The sequence below is a fragment of the Colias eurytheme genome, chromosome 5, assembly GCF_061535395.1.
Source record: "Colias eurytheme isolate Ceu_HAF_F1 chromosome 5, ilColEury1 Martin Lab GWU primary, whole genome shotgun sequence".
Lineage (NCBI taxonomy): Eukaryota > Metazoa > Arthropoda > Insecta > Lepidoptera > Pieridae > Colias > Colias eurytheme.
In genome coordinates, this window is record NC_142984.1 from 6,955,788 (window position 1) to 6,978,294 (window position 22,507).

At 32.5% G+C, this 22,507-nt stretch overlaps 1 protein-coding gene across 2 annotated transcripts; it reads right to left on the minus strand.

Annotated features, from left to right (window-relative positions):
• Window positions 1–2,140: 2,140 nt before the first annotated feature.
• Window positions 2,141–19,262, minus strand: LOC149908514 (immunoglobulin superfamily DCC subclass member 3-like). 2 transcript variants are annotated; one of them, XM_090101999.1, is made up of 15 exons: window positions 18,968–19,262; window positions 13,902–14,094; window positions 13,481–13,584; window positions 13,177–13,330; window positions 12,654–12,858; window positions 12,181–12,364; window positions 11,347–11,792; window positions 10,993–11,275; window positions 10,461–10,576; window positions 9,159–9,370; window positions 8,433–8,587; window positions 8,021–8,137; window positions 6,233–6,372; window positions 4,573–4,899; window positions 2,141–4,077 (listed from the first exon to the last, which is right to left on the minus strand). In XM_090101999.1, the coding sequence occupies exons 1-15, from the start codon at window positions 19,074–19,076 to the stop codon at window positions 4,048–4,050; spliced, it is 2,775 nt and encodes a 924-aa protein (XP_089958125.1). In that variant the 5' UTR covers window positions 19,077–19,262; the 3' UTR covers window positions 2,141–4,047. The 2 variants fall into 2 exon arrangements, with proteins under 2 accessions (XP_089958125.1, XP_089958124.1); XM_090101998.1 differs by having other exon boundaries at window positions 4,573–4,902.
• Window positions 19,263–22,507: the final 3,245 nt, after the last annotated feature.

Consider the following 22,507-nt stretch of genomic DNA (forward strand, 5'->3'; position numbering starts at 1 on the left):
CCCTTCGATAAAAGTTTCTCATTTCGTAAGGAAAGGTATCCAAAGCCCGGATAGTAAGGAGGATTGAACTTCACGATTTATTACCGAAAGCTTTTAACTCGAAGTATTGCCTTTGGTATTTCTGAGATTTTCATTCTATTTACCTTGACAGGATAATTAATATAACATTGAATAATTCATTCGATAATTGAATATCGAGGGATAAATAAACATTAGTTATTACAAGAACCAGTCAATTTTACACACAATTGTCGTTTTTTACATGTTATTTTTTAATAACATTGTCGGTTCTAATAGAATTACTTGTTAACCTCAATACAGTCTTATATACGACAATCGCTACTGATTCAAGGCTTTGCGCTGTAACAAAAAATAAATACTTACCTACACGTTACTCGTGTAACTGAATCATGCAAACTAAACCTCGATATTATAAATATTCAAGTTGGCTTTATTATTTTATAAATCAATTTTCATAACTAGAAAAACTGAATAGGTACATTAGTTATTGGGGCATGGGCGCAATAATATCTAATAGACATATAATATCAATATTTATGAAAAATGATTTTATCGTAGATAATAATAATAATAATAAATACACTTTATTCAGCACCAAGTAAATACACGTAAAAAAAGAAACAGACAATATGTTATAAAGCTAAAAAGGCGGCCTTATCGCTACTAAGCGATTTCTACCAGGCAACCTATGGGTAGGATTTTTAATTATAAGAAAGAGGTGAAAACAATAGGTGGTGCAGCAATGAAAATGAATTACAATATATTTAAACCATATAACTACTTATATTATAAATACATAATAATATGTAATAAATATAATTTAAGAATACCTACTTATACATTATATACATATTAATATATACGTACACATAATATACAATACATACAATACATAATATATATACCTATACAATACAATTATTAAATAAAATATAAGGATACTAACAATTTATTTGGGAGAAGAAATGGTTGAAAACTAAATTTTTAAATATGTTCAGCGATTTCGCACGTCTGATTTCAATTGGCAGAGCGTTCCAAAGAAGTATCGACTGTACATGGAAGGATTTGTGGTAAAATTTTGATTTATGGGGAGGAATTTTCAATAGCAAATTGCCAGTGCAGCGCAGATTTAAATCAACATTCGAACGAAATTCAAATTTTTCTTTAAGGTAGACAGGGGCTTGAGGATAGAAAAGGATTTTGTACAAAGATGTAAGTATATGCATGTTGCGACGTAGACGTATGGGTAACCATTTGAGCCTCATACGGTATTCTGTGACGTGATCATACTTGCGGAGGCCAAATACGAATCTTATACAAACATTTTGCAGCCGTTCAAGTTTGTCCAATTGCAATTCAGTAAGGTCAGTATAGCAAATGTCGGAATAATCGAGGATGGGAAGGAGGAGGGACTGTGCAAGAGAAATTTTTGTTGGAATGGGTAAGAAATTCCGAATACGTCTTAACGAATGTGATGCAGCAAATACCTTCTTACTCAGTTCGTTAATTTGTTTGTGCCAAGATACCTATTCTCTTTAAGAACTGCATTCACTATATTAATTTATACTAATACTTACATCATTTAAAGCTCTATTTTTAACTGAAACTGAAGATTATGGCCTAGATGGAACAGCTGTTCTAAACACATGCAATGGGGCCGCTGATGTCACGACATAATATTTTTGAGTAGTTCATAAGAAGTGCCGTTTTTTAGAGAAGATGGGATCGAACAATGCACATACCTAACTTATTTTTTTTATAATAATTTTAAATATTTAATACAATAATGAGAAATAAAGTGAATATTTAATATAATAATGAGAAATAAAGTGATAAGTTTAATTACTTCATACCTAGGCCTTTTATTTAAGTTCATAGGCATTCAAAACCACAAAAAGTGCCGATTTAAAATGGTTCAAATATTTTTTAAGTCATTACTGGTCAAAGCACATTCTTGTTACGAACTTATACTAGCTGTTACACCGAGCATCATTACATTTAATTGAGTATTTAATGCGATCAGTTCAGTTCTTCTTGCAAGGAATAAAAATAGTGAAGATACTCTCCTACTTTTATCAAGGATGGGATTAGGTTATAAATAAAACGAATATTTTAAAAAGCTATGTATATTTCCAATTTTTAAACAAAACAACTGGCTCAGAAAATATTTGGGGTCGCAAACAGAAGTCATTAGAAACGTTACATGAAATACATTGTTATTTACTCCTACTTAATATCTAAGCTTACAACGAGTACACGTAATTTAATATACATAAATATCACAGTCAAAATGTTATACAACTAAAATACTAAGTCTAATTATTATAAATGGCAGTGATTAACTACTATTTCGACAACCTGAAAATTTGCTTAATGTATGGCTAGTTATAATTATTCTATTTGTAGCTGGCGCTAATTGCTCTCGTTAGTCTTTTTTGTATTGACTTTAACCTGATAATACCGTACTTTCCAAATCAAAACTGTAAACTTGATATAACAAGCAAAATAATATGTAATTAGTAATTACTACATATAATAAGAAATATAAGTTTATCAATAATTAGTGATGTATATTTTCATTGTTTCATATTGAGAAGAACATACAAATACATTCATAGCATATATGATAGGTATTGCTATGTATATTTTGCTACAAGTCACTTGAATATTTTTTCTCTATTTAGAGACGAAAATACTCAAGTGAAACATGAAAAATTCCGCCTATATTTTTGAACGTTAATTCTTCGACGCATCGCAGAAATGGAAGAATATTCGTATTTTTGCTCGTCTTCCTTTTAGGTCGTTCGTTATAGATGTCAAGTGAAAATTAGGTCACCTAAAAACGTGAGCAACTAGCGCCAGTTACTATCCACGTCTAAATATCCGTAATGTAACTAGTCTATACACGATGACTAGAATTAGGAATAAGTTATCTACAAGCTTCTATGGTTATATTGTTTGCTAATTACGATATTTATCTATGTTGGATATAATGTCACTATATGATAAAATATCAATTGATTACTGTATAGAAAAATCGAGAACCTATTTTGTAAGCTATTTTGCATTGCCTATTAATTCAAATCATTTATAAAATTAATATGATCTTTTTAGTTCTAAGCGGAATGGAATTCTTTTCAAATTGTAATTGGCAAAAAAGAATAATACTTTGATTCGAATAATTGAAAGTATAAAAAGTAATATAAAATTGATCATTTCTTATTATATTCTCTCTACGAAATTCTGGCAAAAAATTAAGGTTTTGCACCTTTTGGCAATAAAAGCTTTTTGTAGGCAACAATCATACTTTTCAAAGAACTCAAGGCTTGAATTATATTGTTATGTTTTTTTCTGGTTAAATTTGGAGCAGATGTGTTGATGCTATAAAGGATTTTTTATTTTGGGAGTCTATTTCTAAGGTTAACTTTATATTATTATATAATATAGTTAATGGATTTTTGGTACGTTTTACAATATCCGAGTCTCACAAATGTAAAAGTTTTAATAATATTTTTATTTTTTGTGACAACATGCTCTGGGGGTCATTACATTATAATATGTAGTTGGTTATTTATTATTCTATCAATGCTATTAAATCATTATTAATTCGATTTTATTATTTTATGATGATTCTTAATATACAAAAACCCTGTTAATTTAAAATCTCCATTTTCCACATTACTCTATATTTGTAATAACCCCAAAACAAAAAGCGTAATGTTCAAATTATTATTAAAAACCTTTTGAACATTAATTTATTTTATATTATTTTTCGGATATTGTAAAACCACCAGTTAAATTATTTGATATAAAAACAGAAACGGTTAACGTAAGTAGAAAATAACTAAAACAACGTAAGTCGGTTAAATATACAAGAATCCTATTAAATTGGATACAGCAGTTCCGTACACTTTCTAATACACAAATACGTATAAACTGTCAAAAGTTTTATTATCTACACGAGTTTCAAAATGATATATTGATTATTGCTTCATATTTCGACTAATTTCTAAGCTTCATTATACCTTACTTCAGTTGATTTTTGCTCTCGGGACTCTGTAAAAAAATAATATATTAATATTGAGGACTAAAAATATTATTATAATAAAGTTTTAATTGAAATAAACTGCAAATCTCAAAAAATGATTATTTCTCTATTGCCCATTTTTACAATCCTACAATTTTGTTCTATGAAATTTTATTAAATTTTGATTTATCAATTTAGCTACGTAAAATACATTGACGATGTCATATTAATCCCCAAAAAAGCTGGTCCTAACATTGCATTATCTTATAATAATATATAAAATTCCCGTGTCACAATGTTAGTTACCATACTCCTCCAAAACGGCTGGACCGATTCTCATGAAATATAAGATTCTGTGCATATCGTTTAAGTCTGAGAATCGGCCAACATCTATTTTTCATATTATATACCACGGGCGAAGCCGGGGCAGACCGCTAGTAACTCTTATAAAAAAAAATTGAACATCAATCATACCCCAAACAAACAACCCGTACAAAGCAAAAATCAAACAAAGACACACGCACCTCATACGGCGGCGGCGGCAGTATATCACACAGATTTATTTGACAGCCCTGTTCCGTTCTGTTCCCGCGCTGTATCGGAATTTTGAAGCTATTTTCCCTTCCCAGCCAATGCCACTGTGGATAATCGTATTCTAGATCGTTCTGTCGACTACGACTAGAGTCGTCGTCTTCGTGTTTAAGCTCTTTGTAGTCGCGATTAGTCGATCGACTAGACGAGCTGTGGCAGGTGGAACATTCGTTGGAATATTGCACGCTGCCGTTGCAAGAACGGACTATGCTGTTCGAGCGGCGTTCTGGGTACTGTGCGTCTGTTGGTTCGTTGGTGTCCTGCTTTGGGAGAGATTGTATTGTAGAGATTTTAGTATTTTGTTCAAGGGCCGATTTCTCAATCCTCAGTTAAAAATTATTATTCGAATATCGAATTGTACAACCATTTCAAAAATGTGTGGCTTACCAGTGTCAGTTTAAGGTGACATTTTTATATTGTTGTGTAATACTTTATTGGACGGATAAGTTTTATCCAAGGATTGAAAAATCAGCCCTTAGAGTTTTTTTTAAGCACAATTTATGCAGGCTAGTTTCTCAACTTTTGAATATGTTCTGTAAAACTTATCGGTCAGTAAAATGAAAAATTATGTACGAAAACATACACAAAAAGCTTCGGGCTACTTTATAAAAAGTGTGAAACAAGCCCACAAAAGATGTGTGTAAAATATACGAAGAAGAATATAACCTAAAAATATAGGTAACTTAAGAAAAATGAATCGATGACAAAGACAAAAATTTCAATCGATCAGTGAAAAGTTAACATAAGAACGTTAACAAGCCTAAAGTATTGGTCATTCGGAAACATTCCTATCCTGTTTAATATAGAAATGTAAGCTACGGTGTCATGAGCTAAAAATGAATATAATGCTGTCGTTTTAAATGAAATATTAAAACGCATTGTTATCCTTAAATGGTTAGAAGAGTCTTGTTTTGTTGCCAATTTGATTTATTCATTGTGCAAAATAAATATTTCAAAAGATGTAAGGAATAACATAACAATATGATTAACCTGAATAACCAAGAATTGCTAACATTACTGTAATTAATAAATAAGTGATATCTATATACAATGACAAAATATTTCCAAATTCCTAAAACACTTTACTTCTATGTATAACTGTAATCAGAAGTTATGAATCAACTTGCAAATATAACATCGTATAAACGAATTACACAATACTGTGTGAATATCAAATCTAAGCTCGATCTTATCTCTCTTGTTGATCTTATCTTATATCAACAAGAGAGTTCTCATGGTTATCAACATAGATCATAACTTTACTAGATAACGCATGTTTTAGCGTTTCGTTTTTGTTAAAAGTAGGCGCTAAGCGCTTAATCATATGATACAGATTGACAGTAGCAAGAAAGATTTGTAAAATGAACTACATTCTTTGATTATAATTTATTATGCTAAATAAAGTGAAAGTTTAAATATCAAAAACTAGCAAAATTATGTAAATTATAAATGAACATACTCTCTCATCTATGACTATTGATTACCAACACGAAATATAGTCTAATTGCACCATCTAGTCAAATTCCTTACAAAACACAAAAAATCATACATAGAACAATTTAGTAAATAGTTAAAAACTAACCTAAATCTTACCTTAAAATTAAGCTCCGTGTAAATAGCACTAGAAGCATACGGTTCGGGTCTCTTGAGTCTCTCCATACTTGCATCTAGACCCTGTATCGAGTTCTGCGGGAGACAGTACTCGGGCTCTATGTTGATCGCTGATTGGCCCGCTGTGAACGACCGTTACTTTGAATTTTTTTCGATTTTTGTATTTTTTTACCGACTTAAAAAGGACAATTCAATGTGTATGTAATATAACGTAAGCTAATGTAAAATTTTGCATTGTGACTTTTTTTATTTGTAATGCTCTAGATTTTAGTCAAGCTGTATAGCCACATTGAATGGAATTTTTTGTAGGTACCTACTCGCTTTCTGACTTGTTTTTTTTTTCTATAAAAATAGCTCGTAGTTATGTGATGAGACAATAAGAATATTAAACATAGAAAGATTATTACGATTGGTTTGTCGTATTTTAAAAACAAGTTTAGTTTTCTATAACAATGAGCATTTAATTTGGGAGTAATGGTAATTTGGTGTGGCAATAATAATAGTATGTCTGCCCATATAATTATTTCACGAAAATGTTTATGTTTCGAGCTGTTGTTTCTAACATAATAAGTAACTATAGTGCGTTTGGGTAATTATAGACTCATGAAACGTAAGCTAAAAGGAATAATAATTTGAATATTATGTAATATAGTTCTCGGTAACCACATAACCATAAGTATAACATACCTACATATTTTGTTAGTATGGTAAATTATATTCTTATAGCATATAGAGAGATACATATTTTTTATTCATAATAATGTACTTTATACTCGGCGTAGACTATCTAAAGACTGCCTTTTAATACATTTGGCATGCGGTGTGATATACCTATTATGTTATCAATGTTTTAAAAATACCATTGGATGCTATAAAATCTTTACCATACATATTCAACAGATCATAAATTAATAACAAATATCAATAACTAATAGATTACATTGGTATGCAGAGTTCAAATATTAAAAATATCACGAGCATTTTTCATATAAATTCATTTAAAAATACGTGCTTTGATGAATGTTTTCAATCGGCTCGGACAAATGAGATCATTTGCCTCATGTTTATTCATAAACTTTATCGTTACAATTACTCGAGATAAAATAACTAAGTGTTTTATAGTTTATACGACTTATAAATTAAGCAATTCGGAACATTAATAATGTGATAAGATTAATTAGTGGGATTAATTGGTGTAAAAGTAATTTCGTAACAATTGAAACAAGGTTTAAGAGTTCTTTTATGAGGCCTTTTTGAGTTTTGTTTTTGTATGTCAGTTTTTATGTATTTGGTAAATATATTTTTGATAAATACATTTTTGCTCTAAGTAGAGGGATTATATATTTGGAATTGATTAAAGTGATGTATGATTGACCGCCTCCTTGGTATAGTGGTTGACGCGTGAGCGTAGAACCGATCCTGGGTTCGATTCCCGGTGGAGACGAAGAAAAAAAAATGTCTCGGTCTGGCAGGACACAGAAGGCTGATCACCTACTTGTCCCTAAAGAAAAATTGATCAGTGAAACAGATGTATGCATAATGCATGTGCCCCTTACCCCACTACGGGGATATGGGACTTCACTTTATGATATGGATGGGGATATCTCATTTAATGTAAGATATGGGATAGGTGGGATTGGAAACTCAATTATATTTTACTCAATGTCACTTAAAGCATAAATACAAAGACTTTATTAATGGGATATGAATAGTGGGATTATAAGAGTTATAGGATGATGGGATAATAAATGATGGTGAGATATAACTTACTACTCAACAGCGTCTGGCAGGTGTCCATATGATTATCAGGTGCAGAGAATACGGGCCGATCTCGCAACCAGATTGTGTCTTTATTCAGTAAGCACTGTGCTGGGACTATCGCTTGACCTAGGGATAATAATTGTCTAAATTGAGGGTAGTTGGAAAACATATTTTTACTAAAGTGAGGGTAGATGAAAAAAGTTCGATGCAAAACTATTTGAATTTAGTTACTGTGATGTTGCTTAGTTTTATTCGTTTGGATTTTTATTTAAACGAGTTCAAAAACATGCGTGCTATTAAATTCATATTATCTTAACTTCAATTCTCCCAAGAAATCTAGTAGGTTAAGTCTATATAAATTATTTATATGTTGAAATTATATGAAATAGTTTAAACTCATACATCTGCCATAGTTACATACCCGTAGCCTTCTTCCTTTGAACACCGTTCCGTCGTCTGATGTAATAAATGCTGACAACGCCGATTACAATCACTGAGAATAATGTGAGACCGAGCGCCAATAACCAGGTTTCTTGTAAAATGTGCGGGATCGTGGAGTCGTGAGGTGGTTCCGTCCTATAATCAATTATAACTTTAGAATCAGTTTAACGCGATCAACGTTATGTCGATATCGATGTCGATGTGGTTCAATGTAATTGATGTTACGTTTGAACTATAGATAGAGTTGTGTGAAAGAATTGTTCAAAATTACCTTGTATGAAGGTTCACTGACTTTGTACAGAAAATAATGATGTAGACAGCTTAAACATTATATTGCTTAAAATTTGAACTGACTTAGTTTATATTTTCTATCAAAGATCTTGAAAAAAAAAATGTATATATCTCTATAATAGACAAATATTTTTTATTTATATTATTTCGCCCGCGCTGTTTCACCAGGCCGCTCGAGTACTTATTGGCTGCCTGGACGCAAAGAACTAGCTGCACCCGCTCAAGTACGTGAACCACCTGTTGGTTTGTTCCATTAAACCTTTAGACAGCAGACGATCAAGTGTTGTTCAGCCAATAATATCCATAATACGACGTAGCGAACTACTTGCGGCTGCTCGAGCCCCAAGAGACATATATCACTTGAATCCTATAGAACGCAGACAAAGCCGCGTTGACCAGCTAGTAGACTACTCACTGCACATAATGCCGCTGCGACTGCATAGGCAGCATGTGTATCAGCGCCGGTGCACTGAACGGCCCGTGCCCGCGCCTGTTCACAGCGGCCGCTCGAGCACTGTACCGCCCGCCCGGGCGTAGCGAACTAGCTGCGGCTGCTCGAGTTCGAGCTCCGAGGGACATTTGGCCCACTACACGGCCCAAGGTGCCTGTGCCCACGCGGATTTCGATCTAGAATAATACTGGATGTTGTAAAAAGGATAGTAAAACTAGCTGTGAAAATCAAGATATTAATTAATTGATATAAAATACGAGTAGAATAAAACCGACATTAAACAGATATACTAGTAAGATTTTTACGTAAAAATCACATAAAGCTTTAATAAATTACTCACACAAAAATAACACTAAATTGTTATTTACGAAATAAGTCTAGATGTGTATATTATGCAATCAATAATCCTCCATTGGTGCTATACTTCCGAAGGCAAGGACTCGCGTCCACCTTGCATGTATCGACAAGTTCACTGCGTAATCCTTACATTATAAGGATTCCCTTGCAATGCTATTATTATTATTAGAAGCTATTTAAAACGATGTTTTATTTTAAATAAGTGCATTCGAAAAACTCAATTCTATCATGAAGTGATGCCATCATGTTTATTACCAACTTTATCTTTTATTTGGCTAGTTTTTTTATTGAGTTTACAATGTTCACATAATCAAGGACACCAGCGACTATCCAGAACGTTGTATATTTTTTATATTCCCTTAAAACCGGGAGATAAGAAAAGATAAAATCGGGTCTGGCAACTAAACTCATAAATAAGTTCTATCGACAGATATGGGTCATCTAACTTAAACACAAGTTCACGGCGACGATTTTATGACCATCGGGAAAATAGACTGCGGATACGGGGTATTGATTACATAATATATTGAGTATAGTGTTACATAAGGAACTGAAAGTTTTATGTGAGAAAAATTAACTTTAGGAAACATTACAATTGCCAGTAATTTGGAATGTATGTTTACGTTACAGCTAATAATAATTAAAGTTACGATACGAGTTTTTAAAATAAAATAATTTAAGTAGTAAATGTACAACTTAAAGATTATTAACATGAACAAAAAAAAATCATTTCTATAGAATGCACATTTCAATTTCTTTTTTTTGTTCTTTATGGAAAAAAAAACAGTCAAATATTGGTAATAATAAACAAATCAGCACTCTACAGATAGTCTTTTAACATTTACATAAAAAGGACCAAAAAATTTTGACAAAAAAAATTTTTTTTTCACAAAATGAGCTAAAACCCACCAAATATCCCGTCAGCTCCCCGTTCCACGTGTCAGCTGGCGGCGGCTCCCAGCGGATCCACGCCGAGGTCGCGTTTATCACTCCGCCCGTCACGCTTTGTGGAGGGTGCGATGGCACTACAATTATTTACGGCTATTAACGAAAACCCATTAAAAAGATCATTTGTCAATGATAGTACAGATAGGTACCTGTACTCGCCCCTGTGATAATTAAAAATAGTGGGAGTTTATGTATATGCTATCTCTAAACCAAGTTTTGAGTAAAAACTAATAATAAGACTGGAGACAAAAAATTTTGTTTCGTTATAAAATAATAACAAGTTCATAGCGACGCATTCAAGTACCTTTGGAATAATTCTAAACGAAGATAAATTATTTTACATTTGAGGCTAAGCGCTTTTATCTCTCTTTAAAAAAAACTCGTAAGTATTTAACGCCAATTAATATTTCGGTATAAAATATTATACCCGAAAAAGATAATGCAATATACTAAACAAAATTTAATTTCAAAAATCTTACGTATCAACACTTACCATCCTCATCTGTCGAACCAAGCATCGAGTTCGAAGGTTTTCCCAACAACATCTTATAGAAGGGCATTAGGAAAACATCATATTGCACATACGCCCGCAACCCAGACAGTATGTAACTAGACGAGCCACTGTTATCGACATGCACGAGAGATCCATTAGAACATGTGTCCACTTGAGACACATTTAAAATGGATCCATCTTCAGTACTATTACGCCAATTCAACGAAGTACCATTGTACCAGATCTTCACCCCTTCCAAATACTCGTTGTAATCAGTTAAAACCTAAAACAAGACGTGACATGTAAACTCCGCGTCTTTTTATCGCACGACCTAACATAAACATAAACACTCACATCCCAAACAACTTTGAGCGAAGTCGACGACAAAGTTTCCACCCTCTTTAATACTAAAACGTTCTGTTGCAAATATTTCCTCGCTTGAGCGAACTCATACTCCGTCATACGGATCTGGTGTTCGTAATTTACGTCGAAGTCATCCGAGGAATGCTCTAATAGATCGCCTTTTCTTAGAACATTAAGATAAGCTTCTTGCATCACGCTTCCAGCCGCATTAACGGCTACGCATATTACTCTTCCGCCGTGTTCTACTTTTACCCCGTCGAGATACAATAGGCTGGAATTGCTCTTTGTACATTCTGGGAATAAAAGGCTATCCTCAACACCTTCTAAAATCCAAAATGTAGTAGGTGTAGGTAAACCTTTTGCTTCACAAGGTATCGATACTACGTCTCCTTCCCAAGCGGTCAAATTAGACGGTATCTGAGTGAAGTGTGGTAACGCTGAAACAGATGGCCGTATTAAAATAACACTGACATAAATTTTACTATTCAACTAATATTGATTTATTACGCGCCAGATTTTTCTAATATATTTTAGGCGAGATAAAAAGTGTCCTACGTGACTTGAAATAGCCAGATCCGTGCCAAGTTCCGGAATTACGATACTTTTGAATATTTTATTTAGACTGTTTAATGTTTATGCTTATAATATTTGAGTAATGTTACTTTTACCGACACAATTACTGTATAGATTCGTACAATAATCATCATTGACAGGATCTAGACATGATTTAGAACACCAATCTTAACACGTAGAACAAATTTCATCCCACGACCCACACCCAAAGTTCCACAAACTGACATTACTAAGCTGATGAAACATACTTACAATAAACAGTCAAAGTAGCACTCGCGACACTAGTGCCCGTATGGCTATCAGCCCTACAGGAATAAACACCCGCATCGGACGCGGACACCTGTTCCAATCTTAACAGTCCTCGGATTATGGACGCGTGCGACGGGAGAACACCGTCTTCCTTGTACCATGTTATTTTTACGCTCGAGTCGTAACTCTGCAATAAAACACGGTTAATGACTCCCATTTATAGTGGGATTAATGAAGGATAGCGATTTGTTGTTTTTAAATTTTGAAGGATATGGACAGGTTTTAATAGCAATTCGGAGTCAAAGCTTAGAACATAATACGAAAATATATCCAACCAATAGTGATTTATGGAAATAAGTTTACAAAACATCTTTTGAAATTTTCGATTAATAATATCGTGATAATATGGGACAAATTGAAAACAGCCGCAATCAATAACTGATAAAACAGTTAAGCTTGTGGTTTCGCATGTTTACCTGACAGTTAAATTCCACATTTTGGCCAACCAATGCGGTAGTATTAGCGGGTTTAGTGACAAAATGTGGTCGCCTTAGTACAATAAGCGCGGCGGCTCGAGATTGCCTCTCTCCAGCTATGTTGGATGCAACACATCGGAATAGACCACTATCGTTTGGTAATGTTTCCAATATTTTTAGGCTACCAGTTTCTGTGATTGTCACCCTAAAAGATAAAACATTTTAATAATACTTGTGTCTCATGTTATAATAAAACGGAAACCTATTTTATAGATGTAACATAGATGGAACTTATAGTTTATCTAGAATACGAAAATAAAACAAATACTACCAATACCATAATATCATACGTTTTTGTAATATTTTAAAGATAAAATTTACAGTAATAGTTTCTAACTCAATAACAAAACAAAAAATCATACAAATAACAACATAACCACATAGGCGACCTGTCTAGCATTATCCTTAATTATAATGACTTATTCTATTTTATTTTATTCCATTAAATACGCTCCGTACTAACCTGCCATTAACTTCAACATCATACGGCTGTCCATCCTTCAACCAATGCACAGAAGCATCTGGAACCCCCCTGGGAGGTATACATTCTAACAACGCGGGATCTCCAGCTGCCACCTGAACGTCTCTAGGTTCAGCTCTGAATTCATCACGTAAAACTGAAAAGCCAAGAATTTTAAGTCATGTTTTCTTTTAAAAATGTTCTACAATTTCACAAAAAATTTGCAAGCCAAATTTGAAATACAAGATAATAGCTAGATGAGCTGGGAGATAATAGGAAAATGGACTACAGCCAAAATATATCTTACCCGCTACGTTTAAAGTTGCATTTTGACTAACAGCTTCCCCTGCAATATTTCGTGCTACACACCAATAAACCCCTTCGTCACTCTCTTTCTTTCCACGATTTACCCTAGTAAAAATATTAATGTTACATTTTGCACGTTCATTATTAGGTAATAAATAAATGTAAGCCAAGAAAGTAAAATACCTCTTACTGAAGTTTCATTTTAATTTATGGTGTTATGCCCTCACTATTTCTCCTAGACTTAACTTTTAACATTCCAATTTTAAGATAAACTATTCACGGTTAAAACTGGTTTTGATATTAAACCATGATTAAACTTCTTGTAATAAATTGGTACATATAATTTAAAGTTGGTATGTATCTTCTCCGTGGGACAGTTACTTCTCGAGCAACATTTTACATAAAAAGAGCACGTAACTCACCTAAGAAACAACAAGCCGTCTTCCAAAAGTACCCTGTGTCCATCTTCCACCCTGGGTAAGGGGGAACCATCCTTGTACCACTGCACAGTCGGCTTCGGTCTCCCCTCGACCACACATCTTAGTGTCGCCGGCTCGCTCCGACCAGACACAGTGTTCGAAGGGTGCTCTTTGATACGCGGCGCCCGGTTTTGAGCTACAATGTCAGAATTTTGTTATGGTTGGAGCGGTTGGCCTTTAGATAGTCGTTGAATTGTGAAATAGTTATAACTATTGTTATAAAACGAATGGAATGTCGTATCGTATTTAATAGATACTTCTTCTTAAACAAATATTCGTGAACATTTCAAGTCAAACAGATATAATTCGAATTATATCTGTTTGTATTTAATGTAATTCAAGGGAAGAATAAAAGTTGTTTAAAGATTTTCATTTAAACCTATGGAAGTAATACTTAATTGGTAAACTACAGTCTACAGCATAAAGCTTATGCTAAAGGTTGCCTGACAGTCCTAAAACATATATATTCGTCTAAATAGCCCCTATTTATACAATTCATTAATAATAATTTATAATCATTTGTTTTTATTGAGTTTTAAGTAAAATTAACAAAAGATCTAAGGTTCATTTAGTTTTATTTTTGTACTTCGTTAAAAATTAAAAATCATTCAAAAGTAATTAGGTCACCACCCACCAAATTGCAATGTCATAATTATGATTTGAGATGATTTTGCACTTTTGACCATAGAGAATATGTATAATATTTCAAATAAAAGACAGATATTTTAGTATAATGACATTCAAAATACTACAAAATGTTAAAGGTAAAAATTTACCCGCCTTCAATTTGTTTTACTCTCTCAAGATAAAGGTTAAAGTCCAAGTCCCAAAGTATTTTATATAAATACATGAAAAAAAGCGATAAACTATTCCTTTATTTATATCCCGGGCGGTCAAGCGCGGTAGTTGTCCTTTATTAATACTTGTCACTGTCACGATAACCCTACAATATGTATTATCTTGACATGTGACAATATTCGTTGTCTTTTGTACGTTTTGTCCAGACTCTGAGCAATGTTTAGAAGAATAAAAGTTTGTTTGAGTTTGAGTTTTGAGTTTGAGTTTTTCTACTATATTTTCTAGATATAATTAACGGGTAGATTTTTTAGTTGTAGTTTAAAACCAATCGGTTAAAAATGGTCGTAATATTATATGTATTAAGGAGAAATTCAACGAAGTTTATGTACTATCATAATATGTAATTGAGAAAGAAATATTCTGCAAGTGAAAGGAATAGTAATTTATCACATCAAACCTATGTATACCTAATAATTGATAACAATTGTGTTTTATTTTTTTTTAACTATGTATAACCAGATGATGCAGAATTGTAGAGCATTTACTGCTTTTTTTTTTACAAAATCTTAGTTGTCAATTGTAACTGTTTAATAGGTATCCAAATCATTCCATTATTTTTTTTTAATTCTCTACATATCAGACCAATCAATATCGAGACCGAATTTAAATCGAGTGAATTGAGACAGTATAGACATTCCGACGTCTAAAATCCTAACAAGTAACGTTCTCATAAAACCGGATTATATTCAAACAAGTACCTCACAGTGGGTACGTACAAAAATTATCTTTATATTACTCGCCGAACACTAATTAAACCGAGTAAAAGAAAAAAACGTTCCATTGTTTCGTCTGTACAACGCTTTTACCCGAATACATTTTGTTAATTGGCCTCAAGCTACTTTTAATTATTCAATGAACAGTACCACCCATAACGAAGCGAGCTCCTTGTTTAATGATTTTTATGATATGGACATACAGGTCGTTATACCATGTAAGTTTATGGCGTAAGTTAACATGGCTTGCTTCATTTTGATTCTGTTGATCTGATGATGTGAGATCTACATAGTTCTCAAGATATAATATTACGATAAGGGTGTTAAACTTTATATGATTAAGGTTATATTTGTTTCCTCAAAATTACCAAGAATTCTATTTAAAACTCAATCATTAATTTGTGTAATTTATCCAAAACGTAATATTTTAAAGTAGGCTCTATGCGCTCTACCTGCGGAAATATCTCAATCGAAATTTTCGATTGGTGCAACTGTATTTGTGGCGCCCGCGCCAGTCGCTACCGTTTTCTAAATGTTAATTATAATTTTATAGAACTAACCAAAAACGGTTGAAATCCAATAAGTTGTTGAATACAAAAAAATAATGTATTTTTTAAATATGTAGTTAAATTATAATACGAAGGGGAACATACGATTGAATTGAAAAAATTATATTTTTTTTGTTCTAATTTATCTCCCCTTACTTTTAAGTCAAGGAAATGTATTTTCAGATATTTCTATTGAATTTTTTTTAAATAATTTTAAACCAATCTTAAACGTATTTCGCTTATTCTTGTGGTTAATGGTGGAAAGAAACAAATCTTTGTAAGAAACTTTTAGTTTATTTCAAACCGAATAATGAAACAAAGCTTGCAAAAATAAAAAGGAATAAAACCTAATATATTTAACTTTTCTTTTACAATAAATATACAAAATAGCGATACCTTACAAACTAGGTACACCGTACAACAGAATGGTCACGGTTACGTGGTTATGTAATCAGATTTTAAACCATTGATATAATAAGTAAATCGAGGCAAGGCCGAATTTCCGTTACATAAATGTTACTTGGTATATTGGTTTGTAGTATTCGTTTTTGAATTTTAAAATAATTATGATATCTTTATCGAATTTCTATGTTGCTATAGAAATCTTCTAATAATATTTTTGAACTTAATAATAGTTAATAATACATAATCACCTATCTCCAACCTTTTAACTGAATATATTATAAAAACGAAATTGTTTACGCACATACCTATGAAAAATTTCTAAAGACGATTCTTGCGATATTTCAAAAGCAATAGATACAGATATTGTTATTAAACAAAATAAAAATTTTGTTCTTGTGTGCAACAAATGTGACCAAAATATTCTAAGGAGACAGATAGATACTACTGATTGCGTAATTTAAGCAACTTTATATATCCAAACATAAAGTTAGACTAATTATTATTAGTTAGTTTCGTAGGCAGGTATTAAAATTAATATTTTATTTGGAAAAAAGGTACATTCCGAATAAGATTCTAGTTTGATCAAAAATAGCAATGTTAAAAGTGACAGTCACTAAATAATTTATTATAGAGTGTCTAGTATCCTACGTTGGTTTATGTATAACACGTGGGATTTCAACTTTTCAAGCCGCAGAGCGCTCAACCTATAAAGTGAAAGTGTCTGAATAAATAACGAATTTAGCAACAGGAAATTAGCATTAAATAATAAATATTATGTTTATTTATATAACTATATAATATGTAAATTGTTGTCGCATTTCCGTGTTATCGTTCAGAGTCAAGACAGACTGGCAGTGTGCTGGTTTCTTATCTAATGTAGAAATGCAGACTGACTTGTTGACGGCTTGCAAGGCCCTCCACTTGAACTTATAGTGGGGACATTGTTATACGACGAATTACCTACCTACATGCTGTTCTTGAGTTGGTAAGTTTCAGCATTGATACGAAATACCTATTATTAGGTGTTATTTTATTTGACTTAAATTATAAAGTTATTTAACCTAGATAGGTACCTATATGAAGGATGGTATCGTAGATGTTTATTATTATTATTAGAGGATTTTATTTTTCGGTTTTAGATAAAAGTAGAAGCACATATTGATAGGGTACCTGTAGATAGGTATATGTTGTACCATATTTTTACGATAGTACTTAGGTACTTCCTTACATTTTTATTATGTAAAATTGTCGTTGTTTTTTTTTATTTCATTAATAAATTAAGCACCAAATACGTAGGTAGGTATTTGGTGCTTAATTTATTAACCTACCTACCTACGTATGATGATTATTAAAATATTTATGTCTACATTTTTATAAAAATCCATTTGTTAGACTGAACTGAAAAAAAACAAGAAACAGATAATATTTTATCCGAGGTCTATTGACCTTAGGGTTGCCAACCGTACTATAATATATAGTATTGTACTATATTTCGGGTCTGCGTACTATATACTGTTGAAAACATATATAGTACGCAAAAATACTATATTTTCAACACCGACAAATGTAACAAACAAATCCTTCATTTAAAAAAAAAATAAGAACGCGCCTTTTAATTGTTAAAATGGCTAACCTATTGCGCATATATACCAGTGGCGAGAAAAAAGAAACAGAAATAGTGTATCATTAATAAAAAATGAGCTTTTGATTTATGTTAATTTAAAAAATGAATGTGACAAAGCATATGACACTTTAATTTTAAACAAAAAGCTGTTACACAGTGCAAGAAGCGCAAAAAAATATAGTTTTTATAAAAATAAAAAAGACGTGTGGCACTCGGGGACTGCCGCGGTAAAGCTATTGCATAGCATGCCTTCAAGCCACACCTCCAAGCCCGTCGGAGTGGGAAGCGTGAGGTTTTTTCGTTACGGAATTTCTCGATTCGGTCCCGCGCTCAAAGCCCGCGATAGAAGCTATATTTTGATCATGAAGTGTTGGCAACCCTAATTGACCTCAGGACTCAGAAAAAATATTATACCTACCTACTTACTATATGTATAATCAAGTAAAAACTATCTATAGGTAGATAATACGGAAATCGTGAAAGAAATACGTAGGTACCTATACTGATGTTATTTCTAATAAACTTTCGTTTTTCAATTTCTTCGATAACATAATTAACAAAACTTGTTAAATATTTCTGATTCATACGCCTAAAAAATTAAAAATAAAGGCATGTCTTCCTTATCATGATAATACATTATAATAATTATTAATGACCGATAATTTGAACAATAAAATAATACCTATAGTTACATAATATCATTATCATATATTTTAAAACATACCTATAATATGAAACATATTCCATTAAAATAGAGGCAGCAATGGTTTTTTTTTTTCAAATCAATTTTCACAATAAATAAAACAATTTTTTTTTATTTATGTACCTAGGTACATTAAATAATCACAAAATTATAATTACCGTTAGTCCCATTTAGACCGATGAGTAATAAATGCACAAACACCAGATAGACAAATTGACTCTTTCCATTTATGACGTTATCACAATCATTCCCACCGAAATCCACCATACTGCCACCAAGTAACACTTCACACAATTATCTATTTACATTTTTACACAAACTCCATCAAAACAACAATATTTGTGAGCAATCCCGAATAGAATTGCGTCTTTTTCTATTTCAATGTGTCAAAACTTTTTCCCGCGTAAACATAGCGTTCGGATACTCGTCCGTGACACAACCAATCCGCCTCGTGTCGTGCGTCGTACTATCGCCTCCCTCCCTCATCTCTGTTTACTCTCAAATGGGGGGAATCGAAGGCGCCGTATCGTTGATCTTACGTGATATTACAACTGACGTTTGACCTAATGTAAACAAACTTTAAGCGCCGTGAACTTACGATGATACGGTATTTTAATTGCATAATTGTTGCGTGCCTTATTATACTTACAGTCCCCCGGCTTATCTTTTTTTATTGTTAGGTAACGTAATTTGTCATACACGATTTTCATGTAAAGCAGATAGGGCTAAATTAATATTTTTAAGCGCAGTAGGTAATACTTACCTAATGATAAATTTAAGTTTAGCATAGGTAGCCTATTAAGTTAAATTATCTTCGCATCAATGTTCGGCTTTTATTTTCGGCTTTCGCTATAAATGTCATGATAAGAGCAATAATAAAAGTTTATAATAAATAGTACATTTTAATAAAAAATAGCAGCTCTCTGTTGTTGGGACCTCAGGTGTGATTTTATCGTAAAAATAAACAGCGAGTTCTCTGCTCAAAAAAAAATTCAAAAGGCCATTCAAAAAAGGAAACGAAACAAAATACGGCTTATTTCATTGGATTGTATTTGTCGAGTTAGCGCATGCGCACCGGGCGGGCGCCGACAAAGGCGGTGTGTTCAAATAAAAAAAAGTTCTAATTTCAAACCGGTTGCCCCTCCCGCACGCGCTCCTGCGCATCCCTTCATCCATTATTATGCTGAAGAGGTCATTCACAGTTTGCACAATAGCGCCCATGTCCTATACAACATCTACAGCTAATAGATGCGGTTGCAGCAACCCTTTTTAGGGGGCTTGCGCTCATTGCTTTGAGAGTTGAGACTCGTTTAATTGTAATGATTCCTCTAAAAAAAATCGAAGTAACATTATATGGATGTGAAACTTAATGTATGTATGAAGGCACAATGACTAAGCAAAGAAAATATACCTATTATGGTTTTATTTTAAATCTATGATTTAAAATGTTGAACTTATTTGTTATGTTTTTCAATTCACTTGATATTGAATCATTACATCTTATAAGAGAGCCCTTATCCTACCCCAGATCAAAATAAATGAGACAAATCTTAATTAAATGACACAGATAATGAAAGATAAAAAGAAGCTTCATTTGCATGCTAAGAGGATTCGAGAACAGTGAGAAAAATACTGAAACAAATTAATTAATAATCTATATTCAGGGTAATGACCTATCAAGAGAAATGAAATCATTTCTGAATGTAAGAATTTCAAATTAAAGCTTATTTCTTTAAAAAGCTTTTATCGGATTATGGCTTATTCTCACATAAATTGATATGCAAACTGTTAATTAAATTACCTATAGATAACGCTTTACAATTTCATCAATACTAGAAGTTTTGTCTGTATTTGAGGTGGTCGTTTTATGACGTGTTAAATATACGCCTTTCACATGGTTTTCAGCAAACCAAAATATGAAATTATGTCGTTAAATCTATACTTATGATTAATGAAAAAAAATAACTTTATGATTAATTCAAACTAATAATATTACACTAAGGTATAAAACATTTTTGAATAAAGAAAATAAACTGAAACATTATTTTCACAAATTTCAAGAACCAGCAAAAGGCGTTGGTGTTGAAATAGAAAGTAAATACAGTATATTGTAATCAGTGAAGAAAAACAGAAGCCACACACGGATGTGCTACTTGGTACGTGCCTACAATACCAAGAGACGCCAAATAAACTTTGGCAGAGGCGTCTTAACAAATACAGAACTTAAGCTAAGCATGAACATTTTATTATCCTACAAAAACCATAAAACGTTGCGGGCGTTGAATGTTAAATAATGCATTTTAAATAAATTCAGATCTCTCGTATTTTATAGTTTGACATTCATGCTTTAAGTATCTGTTTACGACGAAAATTGTACAGCAAGATTGCTCAAGCTGGATCTGGTAATGTTCACATAATCAGGCATTATTTGAATGTGTACATTCAATTTTTTTACATAAAGATGCTTTCTAACCCCTGCTTTTTTAGATTCGTCTAAGTCTGTATATTTTTAATCTACTTAGTTTATATAAAATAACATTGATTATACCTAGATTCTATTTGTTACTAGAATGTCATAATATCCACACTACCTATTACAAGTCAACAGTGCATTTCAATTTATCATCATAATTATTATAATTTATAACAGTAAGCACTCGACACATCAACATCACATTATCTCGGACGTCAATAAGAAACATTTCAAAGAAGTAACGAGTTAGTTTAATTAAACAAATAGAAGCGACCACGTGTCGCTTTCTCAGAACTGTGCAAACGTGCGTTTACTTTCATTTTGTTCAAACAAACGCTAGTTAAATATGTATCCTTATTTAGGAACAAGCTTTTTAAGGCTTACAGGTATGCTCGTGTTTGTATTTAATTTCAAAAGACTTTGTATGGGACGTCTGTATGCATTTTAAAAGAATCTTACATTGCGATAATTTTAAATAGCAACGTATGTTTCGTTTAACATTCATTGTTAATTAATTACGCATTTAATAAGAAATTTCTGTTTATTTGTCCAACAGTTGACTGACCAAGAATGTTTTCAATAATATTTAGATTGAATAATATTATGTAGATTACAACAATTTCATGAAATGCTTCGAAATCCAGGCTTTATGTTTATGTTGCCTATTAGCGATTGACACGCCGCCGCGCCGTCGCGTCGCGTCGGCTGTAAAAGGCCACAACTGCCCGCTTGCGTTGCCCCACTGAACAGCAATTGATTGATGAGCGGACAACTGCCATGTTTTGCATTCAGCTATTTACGGGTATTTCCGTCGCTTAACCCGTCTGCCATCATGTGATTAATGTAAACCACCTATCAAGCGCTGAAGAGCTGGATGTGCGCTTCACTGCAAGGGAGGAAGTGAGGATTTCAAAGTCAAGGCGTATGAGGACTAATAGATTGGACGATTTGTCTCCCGATGATTTCAGTTCTAAATTTGGATATTGTATGCAGATTCATTCGTAGCTGTAGAGAGAGAAACATTAGATGCATTCTCTTTAATCTGATTGTGGTAAATTAAGCATAATAAAATTATAAGGTAACTGCACGATACGCGTCTAGAATATAAACAATCATCAAGAACTTGCGATACCTAGTTTAGTTTAGACTGCATTAACCTAAGTCTTAAATTAATAGAGGACCTGTTCCCATTGGTACCTCTATTGGTAGCAAATAACGAAGCTTC

Excerpts from the sequence above, each read along its gene's own strand:
- LOC149908514 (XM_090101998.1), bottom strand. The coding sequence starts at position 19,076 with ATGGTGGATTTCGGTGGGAATGATTGTGATAACGTCATAAATGGAAAG. Across the intron at positions 12,365-12,653 it reads ATGTGGAATTTAACTGTCAG|AGTTACGACTCGAGCGTAAA; the intron begins GTAAACATGCGA and ends GTTTTATTGCAG. Across the intron at positions 11,276-11,346 it reads CGCTCAAAGTTGTTTGGGAT|GTTTTAACTGATTACAACGA; the intron begins GTGAGTGTTTAT and ends GTCTTGTTTTAG.